General features: G+C 46.3%; 1 protein-coding gene across 1 annotated transcript in view; it reads right to left on the reverse strand.

Annotated features, from left to right (window-relative positions):
* OBSCN (obscurin, cytoskeletal calmodulin and titin-interacting RhoGEF) overlaps nt 1-20,934 on the reverse strand; it is a 292,040-nt gene that overhangs the window by 236,990 nt on the left and 34,116 nt on the right. Inside the window, exons 8-18 of the mRNA XM_043509759.1 lie at nt 19,054-19,329; nt 16,303-16,578; nt 12,032-12,307; nt 10,565-10,840; nt 9,628-9,903; nt 8,813-9,088; nt 5,281-5,556; nt 3,810-4,085; nt 2,995-3,270; nt 2,153-2,428; nt 816-1,091 (exon numbers count right to left, since the gene is read on the reverse strand). Of these exons, the coding sequence (XP_043365694.1) occupies nt 816-1,091; nt 2,153-2,428; nt 2,995-3,270; nt 3,810-4,085; nt 5,281-5,556; nt 8,813-9,088; nt 9,628-9,903; nt 10,565-10,840; nt 12,032-12,307; nt 16,303-16,578; nt 19,054-19,329 (3,036 nt within the window). The remainder of the gene's footprint in view (nt 1-815; nt 1,092-2,152; nt 2,429-2,994; nt 3,271-3,809; nt 4,086-5,280; nt 5,557-8,812; nt 9,089-9,627; nt 9,904-10,564; nt 10,841-12,031; nt 12,308-16,302; nt 16,579-19,053; nt 19,330-20,934) is intronic.

Here is a 20,934-nt window from a genome sequence, read left to right on the forward strand (position 1 = left end):
CAGTAGAGTGCTTGTAGTGGGGCAGCTGCCCCACTCCTACAGAACAGGGGATAAAAGCAGCCCTGGAGAGGGCTGCAGTGTGGAAAAGGCATGAGAACAGCTGGGGGAAGCTGAGTGAGTAGCTGACCACAGCTGTGGGCAGCTCAATCAGAGTCCAGCTGGCCCTGATAAGAGGGCTCTGGGCCAGAAGCAGAGGAATCTCACTCTAGCCCTGCAGTGGGAAGGGCTGGCTGCCTGGGAGTAAGGTACCGAAGCAGAGCAGGGCTGAGGAATAGGGCAAGGGAGCTGGGGTGCACCAGCCAGGTAAACCGCTAGGCTGCAGGCCTTGGTAAAGGCCAGAAGGTACTGGGGCTGCAGAGGGACAGCCCAAGGATAGGCAAAGGCAGCAGGTCCTATCCCCTTGCCAGTGATGAGTAGCCATTACACTACAGTGTGCCCCAGGGAGCGGGGGCTAGATGATGACTGGCAGTAGCCACTGAGGCAAGGTGGGTTTAGAGGGTTGGGGGCTCTCCTGGAAGGGGAGACTGAGAGTGTGGGGGTAATGCTGGGGCTGAACCCTGAGGTAAAGGGCACTGGGGTCCAGGAGGAACACGGCACCAGCGGCAGGCAAGACATCGGCCTGCAGAGGGTGCTCCGTAAGCTGGAAAAGAGCTAATTCCCAGATGACCAGCAGGAGGTGCTGTGCCGGTGAGTCTTCGCTTCACTACAGTGCTAGAGGACCATATATTGATTATTTAACATCTCATCATTCACAAAGAAATGCTCCCAGAAGAGTGGACAATAAAATAACAAATAAAAGTAAGTGTCTCTCTCACCTGTGATGATAACCTTGAAGGTCAGTTTCTGGCCTACAGCCTCACAGGTGTACTCTCCAGCGTCCTTCTTCTCCACCTGCCCCATGATCAGACGCTGGGATTTATCCTCAGACTCCACCTTGAATTTCTTGCTGGAGGTGATCAGTTTCCCATCTTTGTACCATTTCACTTCAGTTTTGGCCTGGGTCACCTCACAGCTCAGGGTGACACTCTCTGTCAGGGTGGCCTTCACCTCCTTCTGCACCTTCTCCTTGTTTGCAAACACCTCTTCAGGCTCTGCAAGGGGGAGGGGGAGAAGCAATTTAAAAACCTAATGCACAGTTAGAGCTGCACAAAGTATTCCCAACACAATGTAAAGTCCAGTAGTGGAGCTGCGTCACATTTCATGCAATTTTGAAATGGGCCCCATTTTGTTAAATTCAAGCCCCAGATGCAACACTTCTCCTTCCACCAATCAGGTGTTTCTGATGCTACATCATCCAGAAGAAATGAAAGGCTCCAGAAGAAATACAGCGCCTTGTATATGTAACCCCAGCCAGCTCAGAGTGGCACTTTTTCTCCCTCTAGTGGTGTGCCTTTTAGCTGAACAGAAGAGGCTTACTCGTTTAGCTGAAGAGGTCTTAGGTTTGATCACCAACACAACGAATGACGTGGTCAACATTACACAGATACAATGGGCTTGAACAACTGTGCATCTAATTTGAGAACACAGCTAGCACAGTTGCTCACACATCGGCATTTCTGAATGCCATTGATCTGTTAGACTCGCACCTAGCCACCATTGTGATAACTGCACTTATGACTTAGGTATGCAGTTATATCTTCCAAATCAGATAATTGTCTGTATTGTCAGATGATCTCAAAATCCAAGAACATGGAATTTTATGTTTTCATAAAATGAGGGTCTGATTTCTCTCTCACTTAAGTCTGCACATCCAGAGTAACTCCTTTGAAATGAGTGGAGTTACAGTGCTGTAAACTCAGTATAAGTGAAAGCTGATTCACACCCCATGGTTATTAATTGGGCCTCCCCTCCAAATGCTGTCCTTGTTTATATCCTGATGTCCATTCACAAAATAACACCAAACTCATTGAAATTCCACCTTATAGACCTGATCCTCAGCTGGTATAAACCAGCATTGCCACACTAAGGTCAAGACAGCACTGCTCATTTACACTAGTTAGGGATTGGGTCCCATCTGTCTTCAGTTCAACTGTTCAGAATAAAACAGGAAATAATAATATCATATTGTTCAAATTAACTCAAAATATTTGAAGGAGAAAATCAAAATGGCCAGTCACAACAGAGAATACCAATGTAAACACCTCTCTCTCACCTGTGACGATAATTTTAAAGGTCAGTTTCTGGCTTGCGGCCTCACAGGTGTACTCTCCAGCATCCTTCTTCTCAAGCTGCTTCACGACCAGATGCCGGGATCTCCCCTCACAGTCCACTTTGAATTTCTTGCTGGAGGTGATAAGTTTCCCATCCTTGTACCATTTCACTTCAGACTTTTCCTGGGCCACCTCACAGCTCAGGGTGGCGCTCTCTGTCAGTTCGGCTTTCACCTCCTTCTGCACCTTCGCCTTGTTTGCAAACACTTCTTCGGGCTCTGCCGATAGAAAAGGAATTACAGGGTGAACTCTGTCACTGATACAATGCCATCCAGAGACTATTAAAGGAGAAGGCATGGAGAAGCTGACAGCTCTTCTTCCTGAGACAGTATTAGCTGCATGTCTCCCCCACTTTGCCTGAAATTTCAACCTTGTATGGCATCTCCTTCCTAAATCAGCCAACCTGAATCCTCACATTCCACATCTCATGATTGCTCTAGAGAGGGATCATTCCCTTAAGAGTGCTACACTGGCATTAAGGAAAAGCCAGGGTGGCTCATATGGATGCCATGAGATGTTCAAAATCCTAACCTCGTATAGAAAATCTTACGCTGATGCTTCGAAACACACACCGAGTAAGAAGATTCAGGTGCCTTCTCCATTTTACCTGCTTACTCCGAGAATTTATTCTTAACATTGTGGCAAGACCCAACATCTCTCCAAAAGCTCTCTGGACTCAGAGCCGAGGTGCCAGCAGGGCAGGAAATTCAGCTTACTTTAGAATGCTTCAATCAACAATGGAAGCAAATCAGCCCTTAAGTTGAAAGAAAATACTCTCTCCTACCAGTGACAAGAACTTTGAAGGTCAGTTTCTGGCCTGCGGTCTCACAGGTGTACTCTCCAGCATCCTTCTCCTCTACCTGCTCCACCACCAGACGCCGGGATTTGCCCTCAGACTCCACTTTGAGTTTCTTGCTGGAGGTGATCAGTTTCCCGTCCTTGTACCATTTCACTTCAGTCTTGGCCTGGGTCACCTCACAGCTCAGGCTGGCGCTCTCTGTCAGGGCGGCCTTGACCACCTTCTGCACCTTCTCCTTGTTTGCAAACACATCCTGTCTCTCTGCCAGAGAAAAGGAATTACAAGAGCTTAAACTTCGTCACTGATGTGATGCCATCCAGAGAACAGAGAAGGAGAAGGCAGGAAGAAGCTCACAGTTCTGCTTCCTTAGGCTGCTTCCTGCATGTCTCCCCCACTTTGCCTGATTCCAAACAATATAGCAACAAGTACAATTTCAACCTTAACTATGGAGCCTGTAGGGTGTCTCCTTCATAATAAACCAGCCCGAACCCACACACTGAAACTCTCATCAGTGCTCTGGAGGGTGACCTCAGATCCAGATCTGAACTTATCAGCACAGGGCTCCCTTTAGTTTTTTCACCAACATCTTCCTTACAAACCTTTCCCTCCCCTTAGAAACCTGAATGGACACCAATCTTCTTTCCTTTAAGAAGCACTGTTGGTTTTAAAAAGTCATTGATTGTGTATCACTCACTAGGGAATATCTAAGCCAAGATACCACCAGTGCAGGATATTCACTTTATTCTACAATACTTAAACCAACAACAACAGCAAACTGTTGAAAGAAAATATTCTCTTACCTGTGACAGTGATCTTGAAGGTCAGTTTCTGGCCTGCAGCCTCACAGGTGTACTCTCCAGCGTCCTTCTTCTCCACCTGCTCTACCACCAGACGCTGGGACGTCCCCTCAGACTCCACTTTGAATTTCTTGCTGGAGGTGATCAGTTTCCCATCCTTGTACCACTTCACTTCAGTCTTGGCCTGGGCCACCTCACAGCTCAGGGTGGCGTTCTCTGTCAGGGTGGCCTTCACCTCCTTCTGCACCTTCTCCTGATTTGCAAACACATCCTCTCTCTCTGCCGGAGAAAAGGAATTACAAGGTTTATACTCTCTCGCTGATGTGATGCCATCCAGAGAACAGAGAAAGAGAAAGAAGGGAGAAGCTGACAGCTCTGCATCTTAGGCAGCTTTTGATTCACTTCTCCCACCTCTGCCTGACCCCTCCCAATATCAGTGCAAGTCCACGTACAACCTTAACTATGGACCTGCCAGCACCTCTCCTTTGTAATAATCCACTCCAAATCCCCAGACTCCACCTCTCATGATTCCTCTGGAGCAATCTCAGATCCAAATATGAATGTATCACCTCAACCCTCCCTTTAGCTTATTTGGGCTGAGATGTTCCTTGCAAACTTTCCCTCCCCTCTGATAGCTGAGATGCCCAACATTTCTTCCCTCTGAGGAGCGCTATTACTTTCTAAAGTAAATGAAGGCATTAAAGAAAAGCCAGAGTGGCATGGATGGATGCCCTGTAGGGTTAACACCTGGCAGATATTTGACCAGCCAGGCCATTGTTTTATGGATTTGCCAGTTGCCAGAAAAATAATTTAATTTCCCAGGGTTTTTTTACGTGGGTCTAAAGATTTGCATTATTATCATAACACAATGGGAGATCTAATGTTAAAAGTTTCTGTGTCCAGCTAAAGATGCTGCAGTGTTCCCAGTTCCGCCCTTTAAGCGATAACAGGTCAAAGGTGTTGAAAACACAGCAGCTGGCTGCCCACCAACACACTAGTGCACCGCGCATGTGTAAGATTGATGGTTTGAGTCGCGCAACAGTGAGGAGATGTACGATGTTATCAATCTTATCTATATGTGTTACTATAGATACTATAAGCTGCTGTTGAAGGGGGATTGTGAAGTCGCCTTGTGTTTGAGGTTACAGGGAGTTTGCCCTCTGTATGGGCGGGTGCTTTTTTTTTTTTTTTTTTTTGCTTTTCAAAGGTGGCAACACTAATGCCAAGCAGTACTTCAGAATCCCAACCTAGTTTGGAAAATATTATGCTACTTCTGTGAAACGCTCACTGCCTAAAAAGATTCAGCTGCCTCCCCAGTTTATCTGCTTCCTCTGTTCATTTCTTATTGATATCATGGCAAAACCTAAAATCTCTCCAAGATGCTACCAGTGTAGGAAATGCACTTTATTCTACGATATTCAAACCAGCAACAGCAGCAAATCAGCCCTTAAATTGAAAGAAAATACTCTCTTACCCGTGACAAGAACTTTGAAGGTCAGTTTCTGGCCTGCGGCCTCACAGGTGTACTCTCCAGTGTCCTTCTTCTCCACCTGCTCCACCACGAGACGCCGGGATTTGCCCTCAGACTCCACTTTGAGTTTCTTGCTGGAGGTGATCAGTTTCCCGTCCTTGTACCATTTCACTTCAGTCTTGGCCTGGGTCACCTCACAGCTCAGGCTGGCGCTCTCTGTCAGGGCGGCCTTGACCTCCTTCTGCACCTTCTCCTTGTTTGCAAACACATCCTCTCTCTCTGCTTGGGAAAAGGAATTATAAGGACTTAATCTCCCTCACTGACGCAATGCCACCCAGAGAACAGAGAAGGAGAAGGCAGGGAGAACCTGACAGCTCTGCTTCCTTAGGCTGCTTCCTGCACATCTCCCCCACTTTGCAGGACTCCAAACAATAAAACTACAAGTACAATTTCAACTTTACCTATGGAGCCTATAGGGCATCTCCTTCATAATAAACAACCCGAACCCCACTTTCAAACTCTCATCAGTGCTCTGGAGAGTGACCTCAATCCAGATCTCAATTTATCGGCACAGGACTCCCTTTAGTTTTTTCACCAACATCTTCCTTACAAACCTTTCCCTCCCCTTAGAAACCTGAATGGACACTGATCTTCTTTCCTTTTAAGCACCACTGTTCATTTTTAGAAGTGAATGATTGTTTATCACTCATAAGGAGAGGGGCATGGATCAGCATTCACGTCACACTCCCTCGCAGTACCTGGCCCAAGCTGGGGAAGCAAATGATCCAACCAGAGGTCTAAATTTGGTGATGAATCCTGGTCACGTGCCACAGAAGGCATGTTGTGCATATACTAAGAAGATTCATAAGGGAATAGCAGGGTTTGATTTACCTGTGCCCTGTCCCTTTAAGAATGGAAGGTCTGCGGATGGATTCTCAGGTGGTGATGGCTCTGGTTGCAGCAGCAGACTTGTGTGTACCCTGAAAGGACTCAGCAGCAATGGTGCTTGTGCAAGTTGTGTTTGTTTTTGGATACCCAGCTTAACGAAAATCCAAATTTAAAATTGTCCCTGAGCCTAGCTCACAAAATGTTCCACTCCCAGGCCAGGGACAGCTTCAAATCTGAGGGCTTATTAAACACAGAATCCAAAGACAAACAAACCCAGCTTGCACAAGGCTTTCTGCCACACAGTCCTTTCATACCAAATTTGACTGCTGCAATCAGAGCTGTCCCCTTTGAACACCTGGGCAGACCATCAATCTTTAAAGGGACAGGGCACAGGTAAATCAAACCCTGACATTTCCCTAGGAGTGAAACACTGGCTTTAAGGAGAAACCAGGGTGGCTCGGATGAATGCCAAACAGACATTCAGAATATCCTGGACGCCCCATCATCTCAGGCATTGGCACCCTGACAGCAGGATTGTCTGGCTATGTAGACTCCCTCCTCAGGCCCTTCGTTACCAGCACTCCCAGCTATCTTCGAGACACCACCGATTTCCTGAGGAAACTACAGTCCATTGGTGATCTTCCTAAAAACACCATCCTAGCCACTATGGATGTAGAAGCCCTCTACACCAACATTCCACACAAAGATGGACTACAAGCCGTCAGGAACAGTATCCCCGATACTGTCACGGCTAACCTGGTGGCAGAACTTTGTGACTTTGTCCTGACCCATAACTATTTCACATTTGGTGACAATGTATACCTTCAAATCAGCGGCACTGCGATGGGTACCCGCATGGCCCCACAGTATGCCAACATTTTTATGGCTGACTTAGAACAACGCTTCCTCAGCTCTCGTTCCCTAATGCCCCTACTCTACTTGCGCTACATTGATGACATCTTCATCATCTGGACCCATGGAAAAGAAGCTCTTGAGGAATTCCACCATGATTTCAACAATTTCCATCCCACCATCAACCTCAGCCTGGACCAGTCCACACAAGAGATCCACTTCCTGGACACTACGGTGCTAATAAGCGATGGTCACATAAACACCACCCTATATCGGAAACCTACTGACCGCTATTCCTACCTACATGCCTCTAGCTTTCATCCAGATCATACCACTCGATCCATTGTCTACAGCCAAGCGCTACGATATAACCGCATTTGCTCCAACCCCTCAGACAGAGACAAACACCTACAAGATCTCTATCATGCATTCCTACAACTACAGTACCCACCTGCTGAAGTGAAGAAACAGATTGACAGAGCCAGAAGAGTACCCAGAAGTCACCTACTACAGGACAGGCCCAACAAAGAAAACAACAGAACGCCACTAGCCATCACCTTCAGCCCCCAACTAAAACCCCTCCAACGCATCATCAAGGATCTACAACCTATCCTGAAGGACGAGCCATCGCTCTCTCAGATCTTGGGAGACAGACCAGTCCTTGCTTACAGACAGCCCCCCAATCTGAAGCAAATACTCACCAGCAACCACACACCACACAACAGAACCACTAACCCAGGAACCTATCCTTGCAACAAAGCCCGTTGCCAACTCTGTCCACATATCTATTCAGGGGATACCATCATAGGGCCTAATCACATCAGCCACACCATCAGAGGCTCGTTCACCTGTGCATCTACCAATGTGATATATGCCATCATGTGCCAGCAATGCCCCTCTGCCATGTACATTGGCCAAACTGGACAGTCTCTACGTAAAAGAATGAATGGACACAAATCAGACGTCAAGAATTATAACATTCAAAAACCAGTTGGAGAACACTTCAATCTCTCTGGTCACTCGATCACAGACCTAAGAGTGGCTATACTTCAACAAAAAAGCTTCAAAAACAGACTCCAACGAGAGACTGCTGAATTGGAATTAATTTGCAAACTGGATACAATTAACTTAGGCTTGAATAGAGACTGGGAATGGATGAGTCATTACACAAAGTAAAACTATTTCCCCATGGTATTTCTCCCTCCCACCCCACCCCCCACTGTTCCTCTGATATTCTTGTTAACTGCTGGAATTAGCCTACCTGCTTGTCACCATGAAAGGTTTTCCTCCTTCCCCCCCCTGCTGCTGGTGATGGCTCATCTTAAGTGATCACTCTCCTTACAGTGTGTATGATAAACCCATTGTTTCATGTTCTCTGTGTGTGTGTATATAAATCTCTCCTCTGCTTTTTCCACCAAATGCATCCGATGAAGTGAGCTGTAGCTCACGAAAGCTTATGCTCTAATAAATTTGTTAGTCTCTAAGGTGCCACAAGTACTCCTTTTCTTTTTGCGAATACAGACTAACACGGCTGCTACTCTGAAATCTCTGGGAATGTTACACTGCTGCTGTAAAACACCCACCGACTACGAAGATTCAGGCGCCTTCCACATTTTACCTGCTTACTCTGTAAACGTATTCTCAATATTGTGGTAAAACCCAACATTTCTCCAAAAGCTCTCTGGACTCAGAGCCAAGGTGCCAGCAGGGCAGGAAACTCATCTTACTCTAGAATGCTTCAACCAACAACAGCAGCAAATCAGCCCTTAAGTTGAAAGAAAATACTCTCTCCTACCAGTGACAAGAACCTTGAAGGTCAGTTTCTGGCCTGCGGCCTCACAGGTGTACTCTCCAGCATCCTTCTTCTCCACCTGCTCCACCACCAGACGCCGGGATTTGCCATCAGACTCCACTTTGAATTTCTTGCTGGAGGTGATCAGTTTCCCATCCTTGTACCATTTCACTTCAGTCTTGGACTGGGCCACCTCACAGCTCAGGGTGGCGCTCTCTGACAGGGCAGCCTTGACCTCCTTCTGCACCTTCTCCTTGTTTGCAAACACATCCTCTCTCTCTATCGTGGAAAAGGAATTACAAGGGTTAAAACTCCTTCACTGATGCGATGCCACCCAGAGAACAGAGAAGGAGAAGGCAGGGAGAAGCTGACAGCTCTGCTTCCTTAGGCTGCTTCCTACACGTCTCCCGCACTTTGCCAGACCCTGAACGATATAGCTACAAGTACAAATTCAACTTTGCCTATGGAGCTTGTAGGGCGTCTCCTTCATAATAAACCAACCAAACCCCCACATTGAAACTCTCATCATTGCTCTGGAGAGTGACCTCAGATCCAGATCTGAACTTATCAGCACAGGGCTCCCTTTAGTTTTTTCACCAACATCTTCCTTACAAACCCTTCCTTCCAATTTTAAAACTGGATGGATGACTATCTTCTTTTTCTTTAAGAAGCACTGTTGGTTTTAAAAAGTCATTGATTGTGTATCACTCAGTAGGGAATGTCTGAGCCAAGATACTATCAGTGCAGGATATTCACTTTATTCTTCAATACTTAAACCAGCAACAACAGCAAACTGTTGAAAGAAAATATTCTCTTACCTGTGACAGTGATCTTGAAGGTCAGTTTCTGGCCTGCAGCTTCACACATATACTCTCCAGCATCCTTCTTCTCCACCTGCTCCACCACCAGACGCCGGGATTTGCCCTCAGACACCACTTTGAATTTCTTGCTGGAGGTGATCAGTTTCCCGTCCTTGTACCACTTCACTTCAGTCTTGGCCTGGGCCACCTCACAGCTCAGGGTGGCGCTCTCTGTCAGGGCGGCCTTCACCTCCTTCTGCACCTTCTCCTTGGTTGCAAACACATCCTCTCTCTCTATCATGGAAAAGGAATTACAAGGGTTAAAACTCCTTCACTGATGCAATGCCATCCAGAGAAGAGAGAAGGCGGAGGCAGGGAGAAGCTGACAGCTCTGCATTTGAGACTCCTTTTGCCTCACGTTTCCTCACCTCTGCTTGACTCCTGCCACCATCAGTGCAAGTACACGTGCAACCGTAAACTATGGACCTGCAAGCACCTCTCCTTTTTAATAATCCACCCCAAATCCTCAGACTCCACCTCTCATGATTCCTCTGGAGAGATATCAGATCCAAATATGAATATATCACCTCAAGCCTCCCTGTAGCTTATTTGGGCTGAGATGTTCCTTGCAAAACTTCCCCTCCCCTCTGATAGCTGAGATGCCCAACATTTCTTTCCTCTGAGGAACACTGTTATTTTTTTGAAGTAAATGAAGGCATTACAGAGAAGCCAGGATGGTTCGGATGGAAGCCCTACAGACTTTCAAAATCCCAAACTAGTTTGGAAACCATTAAGCTGCTGCTGCAAAACACCCACCTATTAAGAAGATTCAGGTGCCTTCCCCATTTTACCTGCTTACTCTGTCAATTTTTATCAATATTCTTGCAAAACCCATCATTTCTTGAAAAGCCCTCTGGACTCAGAGCCCTTAAGCTGAAAGAAAATATTCTCTCACCTGTGACGATAACCTTGAAGATCAGTTTCTGGCCTGTGGCCTCACAGGTGTACTCTCCAGCATCCTTCTTCTCCACCTGCACCACAACCAGACGCCGGGATTTGCCCTCAGACTCCACTTTGAGTTTTTTGCTGGAGGTGATCAGTTTCCCATCCTTGTACCACTTCACTTCAGTCTTGGCCTGGGCCACCTCACAGCTCAGGGTGGCGCTCTCTGTCAGGGCGGCCTTCACCTCCTTCTGCACCTTCTCCTTGTTTGCAAACACATCCTCGCTCTCTGCCGGAGAAAAGAAATTACAGGGCTTAAACTCCCTCATTGATGCAATGCCATCCAGGAAACAAAGAAGGAGAAGGCAGGGAAAAAGTAATGCTTCCTGAGGCCGTATTAGTTTCAGGTCTCCCCCACTTTGCCTGACCCCGAACAATGTAACTACAGGGACAATTTCAACCTTTATTGTGGAGCTTGTATGGCATCCCCTTCATAATAAACCAACCTGAACCCCCACATTCAGACACTCATGATTGCTCTGGAGAGTGATCTCAGATCCAGATCTCAATTTATTGGTGCAGGGCTCTCTTCAGTTTATTTAATCTTCCATCCAAATATTTCCTTCCCCTTTGAAACCTCAAGGGATGAATATTTACATCCCCTTTAAGTAGTGCTGTCAACTCTATAAAGTCCTTGATTGCATATTACTCATAAGGGAGTAGCAGGGTTTGATTTACCTGTGCCCTGTCCCTTTAAGAATGGAAGGTCTGCGGATGGATTCTCAGGTGGTGATAGCTCTGGTTGCAGCAGCAGACTTGTGTGTACCCTGAAAAGACTCAGCAGCAATGGGGCTTGTGCAAGTTGTGTTGTTTCTGGATACCCAGCTTAACGAAAATCCAGATTTAAAACTGTCCCTGAGTCTGGCTCACAAAATGTTCCACTCCCAGGCCAGGGACAGCTTCAAATCTGGGGGCTTATTAAACACAGAATCCAAAGACAAACAAACCCAGCTTGCACAAAGCTTTCTGCCATACAGTCCTTTCACACCAAATTTGACTGCTGCAATCAGAGCTGTCCCCTTTGAACACCTGGGCAGACCATCAATCTTTAAAGGGACAGGGCACAGGTAAATCAAACCCTGACATTTCCCTAGGAGTGAAACACTGGCTTTAGGGAGAAACCAGGGTGGCTCGGATGAATGCCAAACAGACATTCAGAATCCCAACCATCTCTGGGAAATGTTACACTGCTACTGTAAAACACCCACCGACTACGAAGATTCAGGCGCCTTCCACATTTTACCTGCCTACTCTGTAAACGTATTCTCAATATTGTGGTAAAACCCAACATTTCTCCAAAAGCTCTCTGGACTCAGAGCCGAAGTGCCAGAAGGGCAGGAAACTCATCTGACTCTAGAATGCTTCAACCAACAATGGCAGTAAATCAGCACATGAGTAGAAAGAACACAGTCTCTCCCACCTGTGACAACAACCTTGAAGGTCAGTTTCTGGCCTGCGGCCTCACAGGTGTACTCTCCAGCGTCCTTCTTCTCCACCTGCTCCACCACCAAACGCCGGGATTTGCCCTCAGACTCCACTTTGAATTTCTTGCTGGAGGTGATCAGTTTCCTGTCCTTGTACCACTTCACTTCAGTCTTGGCCTGGGCCACCTCACAGCTCAGGGTGGCGTTCTCTGTCAGGGCGGCCTTCACCTCCTTCTGCACCTTCTCCTGATTTGCAAACACATCCTCTCTCTCTGCCATGAATAAGGAATTAGAAGGGCTTAAACTTCCTCACTGATACCATCCAGAGTCCACAGAGGGAGAAGCTGACAGCTCTGCCTCCGAGGCACCTTTCACCGCATGTTTCCCACCTCTGCCTGACCCCTGCCACCATCAGTGCAAGTCCATGTGCAACCTTAACTATGGATCTGCCAGCACCTGTCCTTTACAATAATCCACCCCAAATCCCCAGACTCCATCTCTCATGATTCCCCTCAAGTGATCTCAGATCCAAATTTGAATTTATCCTCATGAGCATCTTCTGCGGTGCTACACCAACTCCTTGGTGCCCATATATGGTCCAGTGCACAAGGTTGTAGATGCTCGGTTCTTGTTTCCCTTAACAGGATGGCAAATGGCTACATCCCTGGTGGGTTTTCACCTTCTTCTGCAGCGTAGGGCATGGGTCACTTGCAGGTTTAAACCAGTGTAAATGGTGGATTCTCTGTAGCTTGAAGTATTTAAACCATGTTTTGACGACGTCAGTAACTCAGCCAGAGGTTAGGGGTCTATTATAGAGTGGGTGGGCAAGGTTCTGTGGCTTCCAACATGCAGGAGGTCAGACAAGATGATCACGATGATCCCTTTTGATCTTAAAGTCTATGAGTCTATCCCACTGTGTCACATTGAATATTTGCCCCTTTAAAAGGAAAGGTTTTGTGCTTCCAGTGGAGCCCTGGCACATAAGAACTGTGAAAACCAAGGTGAGTGCAATGGTAACCAGATAAATTAAGACCTAGAAAGTCACGGCACTTCTGGAGAATCCAGTAAAATAAAGATTTCTGCAGCTAAAGCACCAACCACTGAAAAAGAACTGGTAAATCCCTCCTGCCTTTCAAGGTTGGATCAGTTTTCCAATGAGCTGCTGATGGACCTGCATGTCATGTTACAGTCGCATGTATACAAAACACAGCAATAGTAACTGCATAGTGCTCTCCAGTTACGACAGGGTAGGGGTAAGATGCCGCATTATTCTGTGCAGCTCTGAAGTCACCCTGTTTGAAAGAGAACTGAAAACACTGGAGTTCTCATGCAAACAGCACTCAGTCATTCTGAGGCTTGACCAGGGCAGCCATTTTGTCCACTGGCTACATCTCCGAAGTTTTCTGTGGCCTTGTATCTGCAATGGCAGACCAGCAGGGTTTCTTTCAGAGTCCCCACCATACTTTCATTTTTTTAAAATCAACTCCTGCTCTGCAATCTCCTCTCCAAAAGCTTCCTTCCTAGTCTGAGACCCACTGAATTGCAACAGCGGCCATCTTGGCTGACACTGGGGACTGAACTAGGGAACCCCCCGAGCTAAAGGCACAAGCTGCTACAGCTTGAGCTAAAGAGCCAAACCTTTGTAGCTGAGCTCTGTAACAAACTCACCTTCTCTGAACACATAACACACTGGCCAGTGGGTTGTGGTGCACTTGAAGCCACAGCAGTGTTAGCAGGGAGCAAAGATACACCATGTTGGGGCTGCAGGTCCCAAAGGTGTTCTGCTTACAGAAGACTAAGGCAAGCAGAATGTCTCCCGGGGCAATGAAGGAGCAGCAAAGATTGCACTTTTTACAGTGGAGCTGCACCCCGTATTGGCTCAGACCCCTAGTGGGCACGGAAGTAGGAGGGCCCCTGGCCTCCCAACATTGTGGCTCCTTTGTGTGTCTAATAAAACATTATTTATTAGTGTTACAGTCACACCCAAAGGCATCAGTCAGGATTAGTGTCCCCTTGTGCCTGGTACAAGCACAGGGGTCTGGGTATGAGACCTTCTTTATATAAAGTAAAAAGCAATTAAGCACAACTTCCTCTCTGCCAGGCGGAAGCTAGTTTTTGTCTTTTCAGTTTTAATTGGGGAGCAGACAAGGTGATCATAATGGTCCCTTCTGATCTTACAATTTATTAATGAATTGTTACCCCGTAGCCTAATTTTTACCTTGATTAATAACCACACTGAGCACATCATGTTTGCAAAGCACTTTATGTTCCACAGCCTGTGGAGACTGATGCAATGAGGGGTAGTGATTTAGCCCAGACACACACAGTAAGTCCCACTGGGACTCAAACCCAGGTCTCCCAAGTACTATCCCCTATGTCACTGGTAGCATTATAATTACACAGCACCTTGCCCCTGTGTGGCTTCACAGGGAGTCATCTACCACACCTGCAGAAGCACACCCAGAATCTATCCCTAATCTAACCTAATACCAAATAAATCGCTGGAAGGTTTTTGTTAATGTCCAAATTCCTGCTGATTTAAGACAGTGGGAACTGTGCTGGATTGGATCACCAGTAGCCTGCTTCTGGCAGTGGTTTATACCCGATACTTCACCAACAGGAGAAAAAGAGATACCATAGAGTAGATGAAATGGATATGAGACCAAATAGATGAGAAGAGGTTGATTATATTGACAAATAGCGAGGGTCAGATTATGGGAGGGAAATGCTGATATTCTTTGCTCCAGATTCACCTATAATCCAGAGCAGATGGTATTTCTGCTGAAGTGATCAGAAGTAAAACAGTAATGTTGTCATTCAATCCTTCATCGTTAGTCTTCAGAATTAACAGCAGAGCTGCTCAAACTGTTTATTGCAAATAATTTATCGAACTAATGTATCCCTCTTTCAACTGGCTAATTATCCACAAAGAGACTTGGGTCTGAACGAATCTATTTGTTACTCAGAACTGTCCACTGAACTGTTTTATGAAAACAAAATTCAGCATCAGGGATTATTTGCTGTTCTCATTATTTGGCAATCATGGCGTGGGGCTCCAGAGGCTTCTGGAACGGCAAAAAGCTGGAGAATATCGGCAGGTGCTAGATCAAACCGCAAGATGTTCCCATCACTTCCACCCAGTTGAATCTTATTTTCAGTTTATTTTGAAATGACTCAGGATATGTCAGGCCTGAGCTGCTATTTACTGGACATCTCAACCACTTGCAAAATGATTAAGATACCAAAAAAAACCCCATCACTGTCAGAGTGACAGAAAAATCTAGTTCCTAAAACATCCTGAGGCTCAAAATCAAATGAGGTTTGAAGGAGAAAAATCTGCTTGGGTCATTGCTCATTGTTCCAAGAATAGAGCTGACCTTGTACAGACACCTTCTTAAGATTCCCGTGGGTCCCAGATCCATTTAGAGAACACTCTAGATGCCACCGTCACTGGATGAAAAGAGGGTTGGTAGAAGAGCTGGATGAAAGATGTGCTTTCACGTGTTTATGAAATCCAACTCACTGTTCATTCCAGCCACATACACATTTCCATTTTTGACAGGTTTCAGAGTAGCAGCCGTGTTAGTCTGTATTCGCAAAAAGAAAAGGAGTACTTATGGCTCACAAAAGCTTATGTTCTAATAAATTTGTTAGTCTCTAAGGTGCCACAGTACTCCTTTTCTTATTTCCATTTTTGTTCACTTTGCCACACATTTGAGGACTTGGGGAGGGGACTTTTTGAACACAGTATGTATTTTTTGCACACAGTATGTGTGTGCAAATGAGTATGTCTACTGCTGATCTGTTTGCCCTGCCAGCTGTGTGTGTCTGTGTCTTCGGATGATTTAGTTGGTGTTGGTCCTGCTTTGAGCAGGGAATTGGACTAATATTTTATGATTCTATGAGAGGGAGGCTATTATGAGGAGGAAGGAAGAGAGAACAAAACAGGAGAGCTCGTGATTTTCAGGCTGAGCAGCAGTGGGTAGGACAGGGTAGATGATTGTGTTGGATGTGCTTAAACTGCTTTTCCTGATGACATCTTATACATGTTCCAGCCCCAGAATCTGAACCTCAGGAGACCTGCAGAGAACTTGTGTCTCCAGACTGGCCCCAAGTCTGGTCCAGCCCTCCCCAGCCTCCATGGCAGTACAGCTCAAAGCAAGAACAGAAGGAGATGAAATAATCCGTTTTATCATGTCAGCAGAGAACATGAGAAAAGACCCAGAAAGAGAAGTCAATGAAATACAAATCAGAGCATCTCCCTCACCTGTAATGATAACTTTGAAGGTCAGTTTCTGGCCTGCGGCCTCACAGGTGTACTCTCCAGTGTCCTTCTTCTCCACCTGCTCCACGACCAGACACCGGGATTTGCCCTCAGACTCCACTTTGAATTTCTTGCTGGAGGTGATCAGTTTCCCATCCTTGTACCACCTCACTTTAGTCTTGGCCTGAGTCACCTCACAGCTGAGGGTGGCGCTCTCCGTCAGGGCGGCCTTCACCTCCTTCTGCACCTTCTCCTTGTTTGAAAACACCTCTTCCATCTCTGCAAGATGGAAATACAGTGGCATATGTCCTTTTGCAGTCTCCTATTATGGAACTTAGGTGACACTCCCCATATCACTGTAATATTTTAGCACCTCAGGAACGTTAATGACTGCACCCTCACAACAGCTGTCTGTGATAAGGAAGTATCTTTGATCCCATTTTACAGATGGGGAAGTGAGACATCGAGAGAGGAATATGTCAAAGTCACTTGGGAAGTCTCTTGCAGAGTTAGGAATGGAACCAATGTTTACTGATTCCCAACCCAATGCCTTCATCCCAAGACCATCCTTCCTTCCCAACAAAAAACACCATCCTTTAAAGCTGCTGTAGGCTGGTGCACCAAATGTCCATAAAGAGAGATCACGTGATGACCCTGACTGATCACCACCACACTGCTGTTTAGTCCAAGGATCACACAGTTTCACAGACATTAACAGCTAGGATTTGCTGTCAGTTACACTGGTATAAATCTGGAGCAGCGGTGGGCAAACTACGGCCTGGGGGCCACATCCAGCCCTCCAGACTTTTTAATCTGGCCCTTGAGCTCCCAATGGAGAGCAGGGTCCGGGGCTTGCCCCACTCTGGGCGGCTCCCAGAAGTAATAGAACGTCCTCCCTCCGGCTCCTACATGTAGGGGCAGCCAGGGGGCTCCGCATGCTGCACCCACCTCCGCAGCTCCCATTGGCCAGCAACCATGGCCAATGAGAGCTGCAGAGATGGCACCTGCAGACAGGGCAGCACACAGAGCCACCCGGCCGTGCCTCCACGTAGGAGCCAGAGGGGGGACATGCTGCTGCTTCTGGGAGCTGCTTGAGGTAAGCGCCGCCCAGAGCCTGCACCTCTGACCCCCTCCAGTGTCCCAACCCCCTGTCCCAGCCCTGATCCCTCTCCCACCCTCCAAACCCCTTGGTCCCAGCCCAGAGCACCCTCCTGCACCCCCAACCCCTCATCCCCAGAGCCTGTACCCTCAGCCGGAGCCTTGACCCCCCACCCCAACCCTCTGTCCTAGCCAAAAGCCCCCTCCCACACCCTGAACTCCTCATATCTGGTCCCACCCCAGAGCCTGCACCCCCAGCCGGAGCCCTTACCACCTCCTACACCCCAACACCCAATTTCATGAGCATTCATGGCCCGCTATACAATTTCCATATCCAGATGTGGCCCTCGGGCCAAAAGTTTGCCCACCCCGATCTAGAGTAATTCCACTGTCTTCTTCCAGCACCTACATGTTCCTTGGTGGCTTCCCATCCAAACGCTGCCCTGTCTTAGTCCTGATTAGCTTGCAGATAGCTTTGCAGCAGGTGCCCTCCTGCCTCCTAGTTTGTCAAAACTGGAACAGTGAGCAACAGACTATTTGGAACCAATAAAGGATTTCAAAGGACAGCAAAGCAAGACGTGGACCACAATAAACACAAATGCTAGAACCTCAGAATTATGAACATCAGAATTATGAACTGACCGGCCAAGCACACCCCTCATTTGGAACGAGAAGCACACAATCAGGCAGCATCAGAGACACAAACACACACAGAAGAAAACGGTACAGTACTGTGTTAAATGCAAGCTACTAAGAATAAAGAGAAAAGTTAAAAAAAAATTTTGACAAGGTAAAGAAACTTTTCTGTGCTTGTTTCTTTTAAATTAAGATGATTAAAAGCAGCATTTTTCTCTGCATAGTAAAGTTTCAAAGTTGTATTAAGTCAATGTTCAGTTGTAAACTTTTGAAACCAGAACGTTTTGTTGAGAGTTACGAACATTTCAAAGTTACGACCAACCTCCATTCCCGCCGTTTTCGCAACTCTGAGGCTCTACGGTACTTCTTAGCACTCACAACCCCAGACAAAGCCCCGTCAGCTTCAAGATCCTGTTCAAAACTGCTCTTCACAAACTGCACCAGACCCAGCCCACCTCACAGACTCTTTCTCTCTTTGCTATAAGTGTTTTCCACTCCATGCCTAGCATCAAATTCCTCTTGTCACTATACACAACCAGTTCATCAATGCTGCAAAAACCAGCTCCTCTTGCCATTTGGAAGAGCCTTTCTGTGTCACTCCACCTCACTGATTCCCATCTGGTTCCAGAGCTCTGCTGCAAACATCCCTCGTTGCTTTTATCTACATATCTGTTTCTCTCTCTCACCCACTCCTGATTCTCTGCTATCATTTTGTGTTTTAATTCTGTGGACCTGATGTTGCAGGTGTGATGGCCTCTAATTTTTACAGATGCAATGGTGCAGGCAGGTCACTAGATATCCAAGATCTACCCTCTGCAGCCACAACATGTTGCACGTGCAATTATTTGAGGACACACAATTGCACTTGCAAAAGTAGAGGCAGGTTTCAGGCTTAGCTGAAAATCAAGCCCTGTGGCAGAGTTATTTACCCTGAAAAGTGTTTGGGGATGCACCTTAGATGCAAGACACTATCTAGGATTAAGTATTTTATTGCTCCTGAGATTTCATGCATCTGCTCACCTTTGACTTTGACTTGGAATGTTACTTTGTCATCCTTAGATTCACAGGTGTAGCTCCCTTGGTCGTGCTGTGTTACATTCTTGATGATGAGCTTTCGGTCTGTTCCCTGAGAGGTGACTGTCATTCTCTGGTCCTGCTTAACCTCAGTTTGATCCTTCTTCCACACAACAGCTCCACTGGCCACCGACACCTCACACACCAGCTCTAGACCCTCAGAAGGACTGACTGAAATTTCTGGCATTGCTTTAGGCTTGTTGACAAACTTAACAACTTCATCTAAAAAGAAGAAGGAAAAGTATTTTGTGCCCCTCCATTAACCTAGAGCAACATAAGAACAATCCAGTTACACCCTGGCATGATTTCAATGTTAATGACCTCCAGGGCCCAGGGTTCCATCTATGGAAGAATTTACATTTGTAACTTGCTTGTGTTTCATTCCCCGCTAGTAGCTATTTCACCGATGATAACAGCCAACTACAGCTACCCACTAGTGGAATTTCTCCTTCAGATCAAGTGTTAAAAGTCTGTGCTAACGGTCCCAAGTTCAAACCCTTCTGATGACCACTCCAGGGAGTTACTAAAAATGGATTCCCCGACTTCCATGGGAGCTGTGTATACACTAACCATGTGCAGAATCTGGTGCTATGTATTTCAGCCTAATGCAGGAAGGATGAGTATGGTTACAGAATGTAAAGACAACATGGTTGTCACTAAGGGAGTTGCATATGAGTGTAGCCGAGGGCAGAAGTTGATAGGAGTGTCATATGTAAGACATGGGGGGTAATTGGAATGGACCTTCTACTTGGCACTGGTGAGGCCTCAGCTGGAGTACTATGTCCAATTCTGTGCACCAGACCTTAGGAAAGATGTGGACAAACTGGAGAGAGTTCAGAAAAGAGCAATAGACATGATAAAAGGTTTAGAAAACCTGTCCTGTAAGGAGAGATTAAAAAATTGAACATGTTTAGTCTTGAGAAAACAAGAAGCCAGTCCATGGAAATAATAATTTTTTTCTGTGTGCAGTTAATGGTGTTTTCCTTTATCTCAAATAGTAGAGGCCTCTATGTTGTCACTGAAGGTTATGGTTCAAACCCTGCTAGTGATCCAGGTTGGGGGTTATTACAATGAGGGCTGTAGGTTTGGGGTTTTTTCCCCCAGAGGTTAACATTAAAGTGAAGATGACATAAGTGGCACTGAGCTGCATGGAGATAAGCACCTTATAGATTAATCTGGGAACAAACATGTATGACACATCCTATTGCTCATGCTAACAAGCAACAGTGAGTGTAACATGTATTTCATACCATGCACTCAATCAAGCTAGCCTGCTGCAGAGTAAGTTGATGGCTGTCAGTGACAAGTAACCTTAGTTTAACATTACATATTATTCTGCAGCACCTGTTGCTTTAGGTCGCCAAGTATCCCAAGGACAACTAAGATGATACACACATGCCAACCATTTCTACAGCACCAAGGAACAAACATTTCTGTTAAAACTTATCTACCATTAGGAGTAATATATTTTAACAAGAATTATTTGACTATGGAATAATAGCTTCATTGGAGTCCTGGCATTAAAGGTTTATGGGGAACATTCACTACCATAAAGGTAGCTTATTTCCCAGTTTTAGTTCTGGCCCCTTGCCTAGCCATGCTTCCGATTAGCACTCTGGACATTTTTTATTATGAAACATGAAACCTGTCTGGTTTAGGGTTTTCTTAGCCGCCTGAAACTCAGCCCATTTGCCAAAAAGTTCACTGAGGTTTCCAAATCTTTTGGTAAACATGGGTAGAGTTTGCCTGAGCCAGGCTACAACTTCTGGTGGAAACAATGTGAAATTCAGTAGTTTTGACCATGACCAAATGAAACTTGGTAGTTTC

The sequence above is a fragment of the Dermochelys coriacea genome, chromosome 2 (genome assembly GCF_009764565.3).
Source record: "Dermochelys coriacea isolate rDerCor1 chromosome 2, rDerCor1.pri.v4, whole genome shotgun sequence".
NCBI classification, from domain to species: domain Eukaryota; kingdom Metazoa; phylum Chordata; order Testudines; family Dermochelyidae; genus Dermochelys; species Dermochelys coriacea.